An 18,888-nucleotide genomic window follows, 5' to 3' on the forward strand; every position below is an offset into this window, starting at 1 on the left:
CTGATGTAAAAATGGGGTTAGCACTTATTTCCATGGGTGCTTTAAGTTGCGTTATGGCATTCTTATGGAATCTTATTAAAAAACGCACATTTAAAAGGTTTTTTTTTTAATTTTGAAACACGTCTTAAGTAAATATTGAAGCAATATTAAAGGGGAACGGCCAAGCTTTTCCAAATATGGCCTTATTTCCGTATCAAAAGATTAACAAGACGTTCAATATACTAACACGTACCTTTTTTTGTCTTGAAAAAATAGCTTTTGGCCCAAAAAGTTGAAACGAAAAATAACGCCAGGTGTTTGGGTTTGAATTTTCGCCGCCAGCGCTCCTAACCCCGTACGAGCGATTTGCGAACTATCCTAACTTTTAAAATCGCGCAATTTAGGCTTAGGTCTCTTATAACTGGAACGCGCCGCGCGTGCAAAACATATTTTTCGCGTCTTCAGCAGCGCGCGCTTTTACGTTGTTTTTCTGTCTCACCGACTTCTCACCGGGTGTCGTGGCGGACGCGCGCTTTTCGATTTCCCGAAATTTCTTTATTTTATTAAAAATTAACCACTCAATATTTTTTGATGCGGTTTTCGCCATAAATTTTAGTTTTTCATGGGTTATAGGGCTATTTAACTGGTTAAAGCTTGACCGTTTCCCTTTAAATATGATAGGAAATTTGTTTGAAGTTTTAAAGTATTTGACTTATGCTATTAGGGTTTTTATGGGGAAGATGTTGCAATATAATCCTTTTTTTCGAGAGATTCTTAACTATAATTACCTATAATTTAAAACAAAATAATCGCTAGGAGCCCTGTTATAGCTAAATATCGTTTTAAATAAATAAACCATATTTTCCTACAGTGTAATAAATCTGTTCCATTGCGCCGAATCCCATTCGACCGAACCCAATCCCATTCGACCGAAAAAGCCGCACTTTGGCGGATTTAGGATTCGGTTTTATCCGTTTCAGCATCTGTCAGAACAGCATGCAGTGTTACCTAACCTAACCTAACCTAACCTAAGCTAACAGACTTAAAAATATATTAAAACGCTTCCATAAAAAATCAAAAGGAGTAGAAAGAAAAACCATTTTTTTTGCGGTTGCTCAATTGTGAATATTGCGTCGGTCGATTAGAAAAATACAAAACCCGCCTTTGGGCTAATTTCATCAAAAACATTGGCGGAATTCGGTCTAATGGGAATTCGGTCGAATGGGATTCGGTGCAATGGGAAGATACCCAGTGTAATAGTTTGAGAAATTCATTTTGGATACTTCCATAATAAGTGATTTATTATAATCTTCTGAGCGAACACAAAGAAAAGATAATGGATTCGCTGTAGTTGACGACTATCTTTTTATTGACGTCTCGAAAGTGTCCCGCAAATATAATGTCGTGTACCTTTTCATCGTCCATGGAACGACTCTTTCATATTTTTAAACTAACAGGAAAACTAAATATTAGAAATGAAATTAGAAACATGATTTCTATCGCTTTGGAAACGAATTTTCTATACCAATAATTTTTGCTATTTTTAAAAGGTTGCGTGTGTGAATTTCGTGAATTGGGGAACAATTTTATAGAATATAATGCCATCTATCGACACAGTGGCTCATATCTTGTAAAATTATTTTAGTTTTGTAACCTCTTATAAGAACTTTGAAAACAATTGATCAAGGTAGAAACGCTACGGAAATCGTGTTGTAAATGTTTTGTTTCCATAACTTACAAAAGTTTTTGACAATATTTTGTAAATTGGAAATATAATATAGGTTAAGGGAGAAGACTACAGTGGCCATTGTCTACTTTCGCGCTATTTCAAGCTGAACTCTTTTAATTTTGTATTTTAACTTATAAAATTAATATTTAAGTGTAGAACAGCCTCTTGTTTAGTGCTTAAAATAATTTTGACAATTTTAAATTAAAAAGTAATTAAGTTCTTACGTTTTAATTCGGACCACCGGAGCTAAACAAGTTGGGCAAGCACCCAAACTACCGTTTAGTTATTACCTGATATCTCATTAACTATTAATATTATAATTATCAAAATTATTTTAAGCACTAGAGGAAGGTTCAGCCTAATAAGAAAAATATAATTCAATGATGTAATTGTTAAAACAGAAACGTTCAGCTTGAACGAAAAAGAGGCTTTTACTGTATTCTTCCCCCTTAAAGACACCGTCGTTTTGATTAATGTATTTTGAGAAACTAGCTATGAAACCTGGTTCGAAGTGATAGTGTTATTGTGGCTTCAGATTGTGTTCTACCATCTTTATAATTATTATTTATTTTGTTTATTTTACATTTTAGATTTTTTTAATACGCATTAGCCCCAATAGATGTCTCTGGTGCCGTTATTATTTTCGATATTCTATATTAAAGTACGCATTGCCACCAATAGATGTCTCTAGATCCTTTATTATTTTCAATATTCTATATATTAGTACACATTGCCACCAATAGATGTCTCTGGTGCCGTTATTATTTTGTATATTCTACATTTTAGTATACATTTCCACCAATAGATGTCTCTGGTGCCGTTATTATTTTGAACATTCTGCGTTTTAGTACACATGGCCAGCAATAGATGGTAGAAGGAGTCGCTTGTTGCTTAGAGATGCTGGAAGGTGCAAAAGGCGAGACTAGCTGGAAGGGGCCATAAATAATCACGTCACTTTCGTTTCCTAACGATTTCTAAATTGTAATTCTTTTCGCTAATTACCACCATCGACCAACTTACGGTCGAGTGGTCATTAATAAGTTCCCCGCGAAGGCAATGCGTATAGGACTGCCATTGCGTAGACAAAGTGGGCGTGTCAGCCCCAGTTGGCCAACTGACTCTTTTATTCTCCCGTGATTAATAGCGTAGAGATTTATCTCTTTAGCCTGCTTTTCTCCCCATCTGATCTTGGCCCTAACTGAATCTCGTGTTCCGTTGTTTTTGTTCTGTCGCTTTCGCTACAGATAATTATCATCTAGGCCTTTTATACAAAAGCATCCTTGGTTAAAAAATATACCGCCATTTTGAATAAACTGTGACGGGCAACACATTTATCACGGGTATTTGTTAGTAATCAGTATACCTTATACCATGGACACTGTATCTCTAACCGGACTGGAAAAGCAGCCTAATAGAGGTACCCCCTCACTGTCCGTTTGCGTCCTACTTCGTACTAGCTGAAATAGTCGGCCGTACTCGATTCGCAGGGCCGTCAAGGTTTTGTCGACCACGTGACGAATTATACAGGGTGTCCACTAAAAAATGAACCAGGGTGAATATTTAAAAATCTGTTTTAGGTACGATTTGGAAATTTTCAAGTCGTATACAAGATGTAGGGGGAAACCTAATGCGAAAATGTCGATGACCTTGAACCATGTCTTCAAGGTCATCCAAACCTAACTCGAGAACCGAAAGTGTTAGAAAGTTGGTTCCAATTAGAAAAGTGTTCCTAGTGACTTTATAAGTACAAATAGCTTTGACCTGATCCGATTTGACCAATAGGAAGCCCAGAAAGGCTAGATGAAAATCAATAAGGTCGTTAAGTTGATAACGTGTCGAAAGCGAGGTTCGGGAGCTGATAACTCTAAAGATACTCTTGTTAGAGCACTGCAATTTGCTACACATCCTCATCAGGATTGAGGGTCTTTAGTTCAAAAATTTCAATGACCTTGAACCATGTTTTCAAGGTCATCCAAAAACTAACGTGAGAACCGTAAGTGTTAGAAAGTTGATTCCAATTAGAAAGGTGTTCCAGGTCACATTGTAGGTCTAATTAGCTTTGAGTCGATCGAATTTGACCAATAGGAAGTCGAGGAACTGTTTTTCAAAATCACAAAGATCGTTAAAATGAAATTTGAAAGAAAACGCACATAACTCGAAACCAATTCGTGTTACATCATTATGGTGGTCGTCATGACAACAACATTTAAAAATATTTTCAAATGACATTTTATTTTACGCTAAGCCTAATATTCATTCGAAGTTTATTTTTGTAAGTACAAAGTTAGTTTTTTCTTCAAAAATAGTAAAGTTATGTATACTATTCGAGAAAAGGTCGAAATGGTTCGCTTTTTTTTATGAAAATGGAAGAAATGCGCGCTTAGCAGCGGCAATTATTCTAACACTTACGGTTCTCGCGTTAGTTGTTGGATGACCTTGAAGACAGAGTTCAAGGTCATTGAAATTTTTACAATAAAAACCCTTAATCCTGATGAGGATGTGTAGCAAATTTCAGTTGTTTTTCATCTAGCATTTCTGGGCTTCCTATTGGTAAATTTCGATCAGGTCAAAGCTATTTGTACTAAAAAAGTCACGTGGAACACGTTTCTAATTGGAAACAACTTTCTAACCCTTTCGGTTCTCGAGTTAGTTTTTGGATGACCTTGAAGACATGGTTAAAGGTCATCGACATTTTCGCAGTAGGTTTCCCCCTACATCTTGTATACGACTTGAAAATTTCCAAATCGTAACTAAAACAGATTTTGAGATATTCTCCCTGGTTCATTTTTTAGTGGACACCCTGTATGGCCTTGACAGCCCGAAACTTTCAATATTCTTGAACCTTTACAGAGAGATGGTGGCGGCGGCAGGTGATTTTGTATGCTGGAAGCTACAGCTTTTCCCGTCCGGTTAGAGATACAGTGCTTAAACACTCTTGCCATTATCGGACAGGCAACCGACGAGCAAGCCCTCTACCGCAGAAATTTCATCCCCCCAAAACCGGTTTTTTCATCACCCTCCCCGTAGACTGTAAGATCATGGCGGTCGATTGGGAAGGCGCGTTTAAGAGTCTATAGTTACAGACACAAAATATAACAGTCAGAAGGTATTTGTTTTGTAAATAGCTAAGGTGAGCTATATGAAGAAAGGGGGTAGGTACATTTGTTCGAATTTCAATCGTCCGAACGGTGGAACAAATGTTCGAATTTCATTCGTCCGAACCGCCAAAATAACAAATGTTTCAATTGTTCGAATTGGACAACTTGTTTGTTTCATTCGTCCGAATCGGTAGCATCACTTGTCCGAATTCTGTCGCTAAATTAGTATTTCTTATTGCGGTTTTTTTTGGCCGGATTTTTTTTTGGCCGATATAGTAAGTGGGAATTGCGTTGAATGTTGGGATATTTTAGGTTAAGTTAGGTTAGGTTCACGTTAATGTTACTATTTTCTTATATTAACAATATTTAAAAAAAAAAACAACCAATTCCTAATGTTCGAAAAAACGGATTATTCGAACAAATGAAATTCGCCTGTAAAGTTAACATAAATTGAACGACTAAATCACCAACAAAAGTTGTGATAAATTTTTCGGGCAAATGAAATGCGTTTTCGGACATACGATCCTGTTTCCCGGCATTCGGACAAATGATCATTTGGATTTCGGACATTTGTACCACCGTTCGGACGAATGAAATTCGAACAAATGTACCCAAATCGAAGAAAGTGTATTTAAAAATATAGTAATATTGTAAATTGAATATTTAAACAATCAATGAGATATAGTTATTTAAACTGTACACTGATAATTGAGTAAGGGTTTGCACTCATATTTAAATAATGTCAAACTTTTTGCCCTTTCAAACTCAAATGGAGAAAAGTCTAGCAGAAGCCTGTAGAAATTTGATAGGAACGATAGAGAATGGTGGACCTAGTGAGAGGCATTGGTGGCACCTAGGAGCAACAAAGACAAGGAGAACGCAGCTAGCCTTTAAACACGCTGACGAAGGGTTGTGTACGAATTTCATTGGACGAGCGTCACGAGCCTTTACGCTGAACGTTTTACGGGCGGGGGGGGGGGAGACAATTTCCGAATTTTCCCCTTCCGACGGCCGCAGGCGCTATAGCGTCTAGCCAATGAAAAATGTACGCAAGAAATCCCACGACTTTTGACGGGTTGCGTTCTCCTTGCGTGGGGTGTTGTGTTTGTGGCTCCTAGGTGGCACCACATTCTTAGGAGAACCAAAATCTATCCTAAATTTCTAATAATAAATAAGATAGGATTGGAAATATAGAAAATGATGTCCCATATTTTTATTTTTATTTTCTAAAACTACCATATAGTTTGAAGTTTCATTTAAACCAAGGCAATACCATCCAGTGTTCAATCGTGAAAATTTCAATTTATATTATATCTGTTATAAATTTCAATAGAATTTTAAGGAATTTGATGGTTATACCCAAAGGCTTTCCCTAATTTTCTATTGTCGCCTCCCCCGCCCCTTTCATTGATTTTGAGTCACTGAGCCGGCGATGATATTTAGTCAATATTAAAGATTTTCGGTCGACGCGTTGAAACTGCAGTAGATTTAAGTGCGTTGGGAATATTCCTTTCTATAAAATAAGCTAAGATTGCTTAAGTTGTTTTTATATAGCTCGTTCGTCACAGAAATACGTCAAAGTTTGGTTCAGTTTATGATTAAAAAAAGGGTACCTCGTCAAATTTACTCTTATGTCCAGGTCTTTTCGTGGTGAAACGTCATCGATACGTCCGCCGTGACGCAGGAACAACATAAAATCAAGAAGATCAGTATAACTTTATAGAAAGGCCAATTCGTTGGCATATCTTTTACCAAGCTGCCAGAGTTTCTCTAATTTTCTATAAATCCAAATTGTTCCTATATTTATCTATTATTCTAAATCTGTACTTATAGTTCCCTATTTTGGTAAAGTTGTTCTTATATATTTCTATATTTTAAAAATGATCCTATTTTTCAAAAACTGCATCATTTCGTATAATTTTTAAATGTTCCAATTTTTCTTTATTTATCTTAAACTGCAGCTATAAATTCATATAATTTAAAAACGGTCCATTAAAAAACGGCTTAAGCTTTTTTGGAAGTTTGCCAAGCACTTTCAACTCCTGATTAACGTGTAGGAATTACTAACAAATAACGTAGTCACGGCATTAACATCGCTATACGTTTTCGGTCATTTTATATTCCGCTATCTGAGTAAGTTAAGTGCTTATATTCTGGATTTATAGAAATAAAATATGTTCTTGTTATTCCGTAATTACTTAGATAAAATAGAGGTCTTCGTATTTAATATTTTTTTTAAATTTAATAGTAAGGTCCTGTAATGTTTGCCTAAGAAGAAAGTAAAGTTTCTTTTTACATCTACAAAATAAATGACTTAGTAATATCAATATATATTTTTACTTAGGGTGAATGACTTTATTGAGGTAAGCAGGTCCATAACCAGCCGCCAAAACTCGGGGGCGGTCAATGCCTTGATACTAAAAATCGAAATTAATAAATATACCGAAATTGGCTTTATTTTAATATTTTTAAATTAGGAATGTCGACTTCGTTGAAAACAGAATATTTTATATTAGTTGGTAGTTGAGCAATCGGGTTTTTTTTGTGTCGGTCGAGTTGGGGAATGGGGATGCTCAGGTACTCATTTGGGGGCGTTGAGCATGCCCTGCCCCCCCCTCCTACATACGGGCCTGGAGGTAAGAGTAGGTGGATCGTGGAAGGCAAAACGTTACCGGCTTGTACTTCAATCTCGGATTAATAATAGTGTTACCTGGGAGGCTAATTCTTGAAAAATCAAAGATGACCAAAAAAAATCATGATCCGTTAAAAATGACAGTGCGCGTGTGGAGAAGAGGCTGCTAACGAAATATAAGGGAACTGTTGGCTGGCGTGGCATGAAGGGCTTACCACCACCCTCATACGCATTGTAACCCGGCCATCTCATTTAAAGGAGTTAATAATCGTTAGATGATTTAGGCCTAAGGTGATGCCTTGGGTATTAGCTTAGGTAATAAATTTTTTTTTTTTGATATTTGTACCTGTAAATTCATTTAGTTCTTAATATAACAAGTTGGCAAGCCAAAATATACCTCTCCTCGGAAGAATTGTCCCTAGTGGTATTAATTTCTCGAGATAACCCTTAAAGATATATCTCCGCAATTTAGAGTTATTTGTTAAAAATATTAACCCATTTCTATCCCGCCCGGTATAAAATTTTTATTATAATTAAAATAATTGAGACGAAACGACCAATTTTAATTTATTCAGAATATCATAAGTTAAGTAGTTACAACAGTAAGTTAGACGTACTATAACAATGCACAATTGAATTAAACCCTTTTACAGAACAAGTTTATCAGTTAAATATAATACGAAGCAAATTTTAATGAAAGAAATATCTACAGAGGCTTTTTGGAATTACTCGCTTACGAAATACTTGCCGCATCTTTAACGCTCATTTTATTTCAACACTCGCCCTTGATGAAGATACCGTAGATATCTGGTAGTGGACGACTCGTTCACTTCCTGTTGACGTTGTGACGCATACCACATGAAAAAGACCAATGCCGTCCAATTTCCAATATCATATAATGACTCGCACACCCAAGAAATCATTGACTGCGTTAGAAATCGTAGATATCCAAATATCCACACCAAATGTATTTACAAGAAGCAAAAACCTTACCATCAACAAAGCACAGAGAACCACTTGACAAACCGCCAGCTCTTAAAGCAATTAACGTTAAATTATCTCCTTTGAATTAACAGAACTATATATAGGTCGTTAAGAAAGTGGACCACCCACAGGGTCTACCCTTTAACCCTCTAATCTCGGCTGACTGCGCTAAAACAAGATTTAACCTTTAAAAAATACCAGATTAGGCCTTCATAAATTCATTAATAAAAAAAGACTTTATTACCTATTATGCTTACGATGCCTGTCTTAATTTCAGTGAATCTAAGCAGCTATCGGTGGTTCTGTGGTAGAGCGCTCGACTGCCAAGCCGAATGGTCTGGGTTCGAAACTTGGGTGGCGCATTTGTTTTTAATCAATAGAGAAACGCTAAATTAGAATTTCTTCGATGCAATAATTTCAATTTCAATTCTATTTCAATTAAACCAAAATTTCGTACTCTATTAAATACGCTTCCGATAAAGCTGAAGGTCTAATTTTCAATAAGGCGTAACAAGTGTCGGTGGTTCTGTGGTAGAACGTCCGCCTGTCAATCAGGAGGTCTCGGGTTCAAATCCCGCCCGATGCGATCGCAAATTGATACTAAGACGAATACCGTGTACAACTGGTGGAAACCCTGCCATTGGACGTTGAGAGGTAGCATTACACTCAGCACTCGGTCCGTCCCAAAGTCATTAAGAAGAAGTTGGAGAGAAAACGCCCATATAAACACAACAGACTCAACATGCACAACCATCAGAACACAAACACAACAAACTCAACACTCACAACCTACGCATAAACATTACAAAAACGTAATACACCAAACCGTCACGACGGTGAGCGAAAAAACACCATCCAAACCAAACCGCAAATGCATCCGTTAACGCTCACCGTCACACGGTGGTTTTGCCAACCCTTTGAGAAACTGCGTACGCAGTGATTACACTTTGCACCGAAAATGCGAACGCGTTCGCAGTCCTGACAGACAGACAGACCCACCCACAGACCCACCCACAGACAGACACGGTCGTTGTATAACCCCTCCTAGGGGACTTTGTCCCCTCGGAGAGGTAAAAATGACGCCGCTGTTGTTTCGCCAGTCACTTCTAACTCGGATAAAGTTGAGTTGTGATATATAGGGAAGGTTGACGATTTGGACGGTTCGTTTGCGTTTTAATTCGTTCGGAACGCCATAGAATCTACCACCAGCCCTTGTTTCCTAAGCTACGCTGCGCATTTAGGGATGGGGAGAGTTAAGGACCAGCTGGGAATTGAAGAGTGATACCATTGAGTTTTCTCCTTCGAAATTTAAATTTTTATTTTATGACAAAACGAATATCAATAGTTTATAAATATAATAATGACTAAAATATGAACTTTTTATTTTTCAAGGACGATTTAACCTAGGAGCAACAAACACAAAGAGAACGCAGCTAGCCTTTAAACACGCTAACGAAGGGTTGTGTACGAATTTCATTGGACGAGCGTCACGAGCCTTTACGCTGAACGTTTTACGGGCGGGGGGGGGGAAGACAATTTCCGAATTTTCCCCTTCCGACGGCAGCAGGCGCTAAAGCGTCTAGCCAATGAAAAATGTACGCAAGAAAATCCACGACATTTGACGGGTTGCGTTCTCCTTGTGTGGGGTGTTGTGTTTGTTGCTCCTAGATTTAACCAAGTTTGCGCTGATTAGACAAATTTTTTATTATTCTTACCGAAGTACGATATTCAACCAGAGATTCCAATAGTATATCAGTTTCGTCAAGTAAACTCATTATTATCCAGGCTAAACTATTTGATACCTGGATGGTTTCCACCTCGGAACACTGGTTGGAATCTTTGGCCGAAGCTTCGACTTGGTTGAAATAAAGTGCTTATTTTCATTTTTAACAGTGTTTTTATTTGTTTCCAGACCGCCGTTTTTTGGTGGCCAATGCACAGGTGGAAAACCTGCCGATCATCTATTGCAACGATGGCTTTTGCGAGTTGGTGGGCTACACGCGCGCCGAGCTCATGCAGAAACCAGCCTTATGCGAGTTCTTGCACGGACCACTCACGAGCGGACAGGCCGTCGCCCAAATCAAGGAAACGCTGGCCAACTGCCAAGAGAGACAGCTCGAGATCCTCTACTATAAGAAAGACGGTCCGTACACGTTCTCCATTACCAATTTCCCTTTCCACAGACTTCACCCTTTACCCCGCCCTTCATGTCACTGTCCAGGAACGGTCTCTGTTTAAACAGCTCCAGGCTTTGGTCAGATGAGTTGTTGTCGTTTAACTCCGAGGTCCCACGTTAGTTTGAGCCAGCTGGAATCAATCCACGAGCCGAGAAGTGTGCCTCCTCTGGGAAATGTACGAATGAATTAGTCCCTGGGGTAGCTTTAAGATGGCGTCATTCTTAGTTACCATGACGACCGGTCGTTTCGAAAAATATTATTTTAAATACGGGTCCCTTACGTATCATTTATAGTTGTTTCAACCATTGAGTCAGCTAGCTTTAGTATTAGATTTTTTTAATTCCTTAGTTCTATATCAGTCAAAATACAGCACTATCGTATGTCTATAATTACGTTCCATGGGTATCCTCATGTGTTGAGTGACTTAAGAGTGGACGTCATACCCAAAACGATAAGTGCATCTGCCTGGTATCATATACCAGAACCTTCACGCGAAAAATCTGTTAGTTTTACGTTACGAACGCCACCTAGAGGAATGAGGGAAATTTTTAAGAGTAGCCATAGTTCGAGGGGTCGGACATTTAAAGAAATCCCGTACATTTTCCAAGAAACCCGAAATCCAGCCTGGATTTCTTCAAAATCTTGAGATTTTTTCAAAAACTCAATCCGACGGGAAATCTCGAAATCCGAAGAGAAATCCCGAAATCCGGGACAAAAGTTAAAAAATCCGAAATCCACCAAGAAATCTCTAAATCCAGCGTGAAATTCCGGATTTCAAAATCCCGTACACATTTTTGGTGAATGTCCGACCACTTGCCATGTACTAGCTCTTTTTTCAACCAATGTCGCTAGCGTCGACATTACGCCATGTAGGTGGTTTTCAGGTCCCAACAAAACCCTCACCATGGTTACGAACCAAGATATATCTTGAAATCCACTTCATTACGCCTAATTGGTTTGAAGCCATGTAACTGTTAATAGTGTTGTATTTGTCGGTTATTATTTATTTTTGTTTTATTAAGGTTTATTATTATCTTTTTAAATACCTCTAGCACTAGACAATTACTTTTCTCTTGAAAATAACATAATAACTTGAAAGTACGCCATAAAAAACAAGTTTCCCGTTACTCTTCCCCATCGCTGATAGGGAATAAGGTGGAATATGATAAGGCCATTGTTATTAGAGATGGCAATGAATATAGCTGATTTTTCCCATAAACGACATTACTGCGGAGTGTGGTGCCATCTATAAATGGCACAGGAAGCTTAACTTCAAAATAGCGAAACGATAACGTTGTCAGAGAACCATTATAGAGTATTGTATTTAGACAACTTATACTCTACTTACAATTGTTAGTATATAAATTTTAGCCATGAAGTATCCAGTCTTTTTATTACGTAATTTTATTTTATTTTAAATTCTAAAGCCATGGCAGGTAAAACCTTTCAAATTTTAAATTGTTAGTATACTTTAACCTAAATTATATATCCCGTATAAGATATATGGTTAAAATTTACTATAATTTACGTTATTGTCAAAAACGAGCGAATCAACGTGAAGTTGTAATGTCGACGCTTGTCACATTTGTCAAAGGAGAAGATCCTTTCACGGGGATACGGACATTAGAAGGCGAATTTTATACACCCAAATTCTTACCAGATGGCGCTTACAGTCCGAAACGTAGAAATCTTAAATGATCTAAAAACCGGAAAAATAATTTTGTTTATAGTTTCTACATCGTTTAATATAGTGTTATTTTTTTGTAATAAATCTGTATTTTTTCCTACCCGCTTAAAAGTTGAAATGGGTGCCATCTAGTAATAGGGCTTCGCTCTAAATGTTTATTTCCCTGTAAGCAAATTGTGAATCGCTTTATACGTCCCATTTGGGCGCCTCGTTTTATACTGGGCTACTTCTGGGCGAGTGTCTAGACGCTGGAGTGGAGAGAAGTGGGATGATATTTTGCGTGTCGCTGGGGCTATTTCCGTTTCCGTTGACAGTTCCCAGCTATTACGATCGAGAATGCAGAAGCCCGTCCCCTTTATTTCCGTATGGCCCCCCTCCTTCGAGTCATTTTTGATTTTTTTTCCGGTCCCTCCGCGAGGGTGCCATGGTGGCTGTGTCGAATCATTTGGGCCCACGCCGGCAAACGAGCTTTCCATTCGACCTCGATCTTTCTTACTCCTCGACCTCCCCCACCCCTGCTTCCCCCATTTGTCCTTTCTTCGGACAAAGACCTTCATTTTAAGACGCGTAAAAAATAATCGATAATGGGTTTGTCTCCATTTTTTCAAAAGTGAAAAAATATTTAAGAAAACCTTTTCCAATTGGCTTTAAAGGCCTAGTATTGCTTCTGACTGTTTTCCTTTAAGTTAACTTCCCGCCGCGCAAATATCCTGGTGGTAGGCCAACGTGTTCTGCGGTTGGCCTACCACCAGGATATTTGCGCGCCGGGAAGAAAACTTCAAGGAAAACAGGCAGAAGAAATCCTAGGCCTTTAACCACGTAATTTATCACTGAAAAAATGAAGAATTATGTGATATTAGATTGTTTTACCTAAAGGACTAGAGTTTATTAGAGAAATTTAGATACTAAGTTATGTGGTTTCAATATTGGATGCAATTAACGTAGAAGCATAAGTAACATAATAAAAATTAGTATGACACTTCCTATTGTTTTAATGCTAATTTACGGACCGAAACGTTTTATCGTCCTTGGTATAGTAGTATATTTCGCCTTTGGCAATTTTAGACACTAGGGGGCTCTGTGTGAGAATTATACCTTGATTGCGCAATAGATCTGAAAATCAGTTTCTTTTGGTAGTACACTAATTTACTTTTAATCAAAAAACCTTTGAGTGACTATTAAAGCAAGTGTAGGCTCGACATGTACCAGCTCTTTTTTCAGCAGATGTCGCTAGCGTTGATATCAAAACAAGATGCTTAAGCTACATTTTGACCCAAAAATCGGGACATCAAAGTACCACTCATGTTGATTAACTCGTTTTTATTTTTGACTATAACTTAAATTATAGTAATTTTTAGCAATATATTTTATATGGGATATATAATTTAGGTTAAAGTCCACTAAGTTATCTAATTATAATACTCTACAATGGTTCTCTGACAACGTTATCGTTTCGCTATTTTTAATTTTAGCTTCCTGTGCCATTAATAGATGGCACCACGCTCTCCAGTAAAGTCGTTTTTTTTTAAGAATCAGCTATATTCATTGCCATCTCTAATAACAATGGCCTTATCATAATACAGGTCGCAATGACAGAGCCGACATTTGCTTTAATTTCATCAAAAACCAATCGATCACTTAACCGAAAATGGTTGTGAGTTGGTCCACCAAAAGGTGTGCCAACGTTTGCTGTTCACACTGCTGAATTCACTGCGAGTCAGTAGCGGATACATGCGGGGGCACCTCCCCCCCCCCCCTTGATGATTTGTTATTACACCCATAGCTCAAGATGTCTTTTAGCGCCCCCCCCCCCCTTAAGGTTTTTCTGTATCCGCCACTGCCGCGAGTTGGACAAGTTTAGTGGACAAACTAATTGGAATTTAAAAGTTGGATAGTCCTAACGCCTCTTTAGATTTAATCTTTTTCCTTTATTCTATTCAATAAAACAATTAATAATAAATAACGTTAAGCCTGCTATATAAATCGACGAAGAGATACTAGGATCCCATTGCAAATATAAAGCAATTTTTTAGTCCCCGTACGAAAGCTTTGTACAACCAATTGCGCCTAACACAATTGGTAGGGAGCATTGCCGAAACTGCCATCTACCGTATCATCCAGGTACTAACTTGAGCAGCCACTTCCTATAAATACATATAATGTAGTTTTATTTTATTCGATTTAAAAATGGTATCAAACGACCGTGATAGTAAAAACTGATTTATCGCCAGGGAAGAGTCAGGAAATTTAAAAATAATGCTAAAAAGTCAGGAAAGATCAGGGAATTTTATTTTAGTTCTATGACAAATTCTGTGATTATTATTATTTTTTAGTTCCTTTAAAGATTTGCTAATTTTTTTCGTAAAGAAATATAAGTTTATTTAAATTTATTAACTTCTGATAAAAATGCAATATAAACATAAAAATTGTCTAATTTCGTCTTAAAAATTCATGGAAAATCTCTTAAAAAGTCATGGAAAATCTCTTAAAATGGTTAGGAAATAGAGAGGGAATTTGAATCTGAAAATATTGGGAAAACCTTGTTATTGTGGCATCTCAAATTCAACTACATCCTTGTTTATACAGGGTGTTTCAAAAGGTTATGCAAAAATTTGAAGGAGTTGAAGGGGGTGAGTTGAGAAGTATGTCTGTTTTTTCTCCATTTTCCTACGATCAGTTAAAAGAGCGCCAGAGAGCTTTAAAGTGTGACCCACTAGCCCCTGGAAGTAGGCTGCAACAAGCGCCAAACCAAGCAGCAGGGACTTTAAATACTGTTTAAGTTTACCTTTTTACGCTGGTTACCTCGATTTGCTTACAAAGTCCTTCTGTACCTATCACACGAACCCAATCCCTTAATGTTCGCGTTTCCCTGCTGCTTGGTTTTGCGCTTGTTGCAGCCTACTTCCAAGGCCTAGTAGGCCACACTTTAAAGCTCTCTGGCTCTCTTTTTACTCATCGTAGGAAAATGGGTAAAAACAGGCATACTTCTAACTCACCCCCTACAACTCCTTCAAATTTTTGCATAAGCTTTGAAATATCCCGGTATTTAAATAAATAACAAAATATTTGCATAAGCTTTAAACCACCCTGTATTGAAATAAATAACAAAACCAAGCCTATCATTTTAACTTTCGCTTTACTATTTACACGTTTGTGTGTTTTCTCTTTGCCTTTCGATCCGTAGGTAGCAAGTTCCTTTGTAGTCAAGTGATGGCTCCTATACGAAACGAAGAAGGGGATATAGTGATGTACATTCTTAATTTCGAAGATATCACAGACGCGCCTTTCAGAGAAGAGGTTCAAGATGTGCACATCTCTCCGCTGCCAACGCCAAAACACCGTCAGTATCTCTCCTATCCCAGTCTCTCATTCTTCGTTGCGTTTTCCGCAGTCTTATCTCTATAGATCGATTTTTGCTAGAGACGCGGAAAAGCACGTCTCACGTACGCCATCTGGTTTAGAAACCGCGTATTAAATTCGTTTTATATTCATAGAGGTACCGAAATACCATCTGTCAGGCCTAATAGAGACGTAATTTAAATATTTAAAAAGACTTACGACCTTCAAGAAATTGTAACATTTGTCAATTTTTACCTTAATATATTCAGCCCGTTGCCGATTGCTTTTAAACATCCAGAATTTCGAAATAATTTTGTTAATAGCGCAATTTTTAGTTTTTAATCGCATGCCATTTAAAATCTAATAATCAATCACTCTAGATTTAAAGATAAATCCGTGATTCAATTCAATTTCCTTGAATAGCGACCTATTCACCAATTTCCTACAGGAAAATATTTAGAGCGAAGCCATTAGTGGTTATATAATAATTCTTTTATTTTTTACTAGATGGCGCCAATTTGGTAATAATTACTCACTGACTTAGTACGAAACAATAACCACTTTCAAGCGATGTTGTATGAAACTATATATAAACTATAATTCATGCAAAATATATTTCGAGGTTTATAGAAAAGATTTCTACGTTTCAGACACTGGCGCCATCTGGTAATATTTCGGGTATTTAAAAATCGGCCTCTAATGACGTTATCTGTGTAGACCAACAAATATAGGACGGTACACTATGTTAAACCCGTGTTTACTAATAGAAACGCGTCCTCTACGTGATCAGCTCTGATCCATTCACGATTTATCACGTTGTTTTGTTTGAGTAGATAAGTTGCCGACAAGGGCGTATCCAGGATTTTATTTCAGGGGGGGGTTTGAGGGAAAAATTTCAAGGGGGGGGTGCTGACGGAGGTTTCACTAATTTTTATTAGACACTCCCCCCCCAGTCATCAGCATTTCGGGGGGGGGTTGAACCACCAACCCCCCCCCATAAATACGCTCTTGGTTGCCGAATACCGCCACCACAGCGCTGCCATCAGTCGTAATCAGCTCTGATCCATTCACGATTTATCACGTTGTTTCAGTTTGAGTAGATAAGTTTCCGAATACCGCCACCACAGCGCTGGCGTCAGGCGTAAGCTAGCGTCGCTCCCTATTTAGTGTACCGTCCTTATATTTGTTGGTCTAAGAAGCAATGATCTTTTGTTTATCGGTCTATGAATGAACTTTGATATTGAATCACTGGTTGTTTGTTTATCATTGGAAACAATATAGTGTTGAATAATTCGTTGTTATAGAGAGTGTCAATTTTTTTGGTGTTTGTTTTTCAGTTCTAAAACAAATCCCTCGCTTAGGAAAATACATAGCCAATTCTAAGCTGGCTCTGGGCCACAGGGATGACGATGCTGATGAAGGTCCTTATTCAAAAAATGAAAATAGACATTTTGCTAGCTTCTCTTTCATTCCAATTATAGACTTTTTCTTTTAATAGAGATTTTGTAGATCGCTAGAATTTTTAAAATTTTTGCTCTAAAATGGAATTTTTTTCAACCTAGATCCATAAGTGGATAATAAACATAAGTATGACACTTCCTATTGACCCAATGCAAATTTTTTAATGATAGTCTGATTTGCCAATGACAGCGTAAACCATTACGTATCGACGGACTAGGATTTTTTAGAAACCCGAAAAATCGCTGACAGTCCGCTGGGCAACCAAGGCCCCTATTGGAAATTGAAATGCTTTTAAAAGTGTAAATAATGATGAATTATTGAATGGGAAGATAAAAATAACTATTATAAACACTGGCTCCATTTTAGAAGATGGTTTTTTTTTCGAATTTCAAACCTAAACGCGTGTACGCGCGTATTTCTCGCCATTAAACTAACCAAGTATTTTTCCAACGGAATTAGAAGGGACTTAATTTTTCGCAATCACTCCACGACAGACTATCATTAACCGAATTCGTCCTGTGCCATACTTATGTTTACTATCCACTTATGCTAGAACCAGAAGTAAATTAACCGAAGTTATAGGAGAGGGCCAAAATTTTAAAATGCATTTTCCTTAACGTGGGGAGATGAAAATCCATTGGAGTCCCACCCCCTTTAGTTGCCGCTAAGTATTGCACTAGGGAATTGTGGGTATCCACATTCAATATACCCGTCTTCACCTGCAGTCGATAGATGGTGATAGTGGAGCTATGAAGGCGCGAAATTTGAAAACGTCGATTAAAGGGAGATCTCATATAGAAAATGAGCTTAGTATGAGAGATATAGCGGTCTGATAACTTCGGTTCATTTACTTCTGCTAGAACTAATTTCGCACGATAGTATTTTGCACTCAAATTTTGGATCTTTGAATTTTCAAATTTTGAACCTAGCTAATCCGATCTCTCTGTAAATGTTCAAGAACCCAAACGTTTCCTACCTCGGTGTAAAATATCCTTAGTTAAGGCACTTACGAGCACTATCTAATTCGGTCATTTGCATAATTAAGGAAATATGATTTCGACGAGGATCGGTCTAGCTGGTACAAAAACGTCGTAAAGTTTTCCTTAAACGTATTTCTGAAAAGGGCTTTTATGCAAATTTTGGTCAAAATGATTAGCTTACGCTGTCCATGCGCATATATTCTTAGCGGCTTATAATTTTTGAATATATTATACAAATTTGTGGCGATGCTTTTATTTATCAGTAAGAGCGGAAGTATATTATATCTCTTAACAGTTAAGTGTCCAATTTTCTATACTGCTATAATGCTATTCGTTCGTGAGGTCTCTCAGAGTGGCTGGCCACTATCCGTTATCGATGTACAACCGTGTAGCTTTGACTGAACTAAAGTGATTACGTAATCGTTTACATATTTAGCACTACCAAAGGCTGTACTCTCTGTAATCGGTGTACAGAATTTAAGGAAGTGGTTAGTTTTTAAAATACGTGTCGGGGTTTTAAGGCATCATATTTCTAAAACTATTATATGAAATTATTATTATATACAATTAATTTATATTATTAAATATCGTTTAAAAATAAGAACCAATAAATTTTACATTTTTAATCGCAGTAAATGATCCTGCGAAGTAGAGCCTACCGCCGCCGATGCAACGCCGCCGCCGCCGAGTCATTTAGTTTTCGGCGCGCCGCCGCCATTTTTTGTGTTTTCCTACGTAACTTGATTTTTTTTCTATCAAACCATTTTGGAATTTTTTTTCTATCAAACCATTTTGGAATTTTTTTTCTATCAAACCATTTTG

At 37.5% G+C, this 18,888-nt stretch overlaps 1 protein-coding gene across 5 annotated transcripts in view; it reads left to right on the plus strand.

Moving 5' to 3' along the window:
- The window catches only part of sei (potassium voltage-gated channel seizure), a 203,455-nt gene that overhangs the window by 81,497 nt on the left and 103,070 nt on the right, over positions 1 to 18,888 (plus strand). For all 5 annotated transcript variants that reach the window (XM_090160405.1, XM_090160400.1, XM_090160401.1 and 2 more), the window contains exons 2-3: positions 10,335 to 10,565; positions 15,471 to 15,626. In XM_090160405.1, the coding sequence (XP_090016531.1) occupies positions 10,335 to 10,565; positions 15,471 to 15,626 (387 nt within the window). The remainder of the gene's footprint in view (positions 1 to 10,334; positions 10,566 to 15,470; positions 15,627 to 18,888) is intronic.

This window comes from Leiobunum rupestre, chromosome 10 (assembly GCF_980474605.1).
Source record: "Leiobunum rupestre chromosome 10, qqLeiRupe1.1.hap1, whole genome shotgun sequence".
NCBI lineage: Eukaryota > Metazoa > Arthropoda > Arachnida > Opiliones > Sclerosomatidae > Leiobunum > Leiobunum rupestre.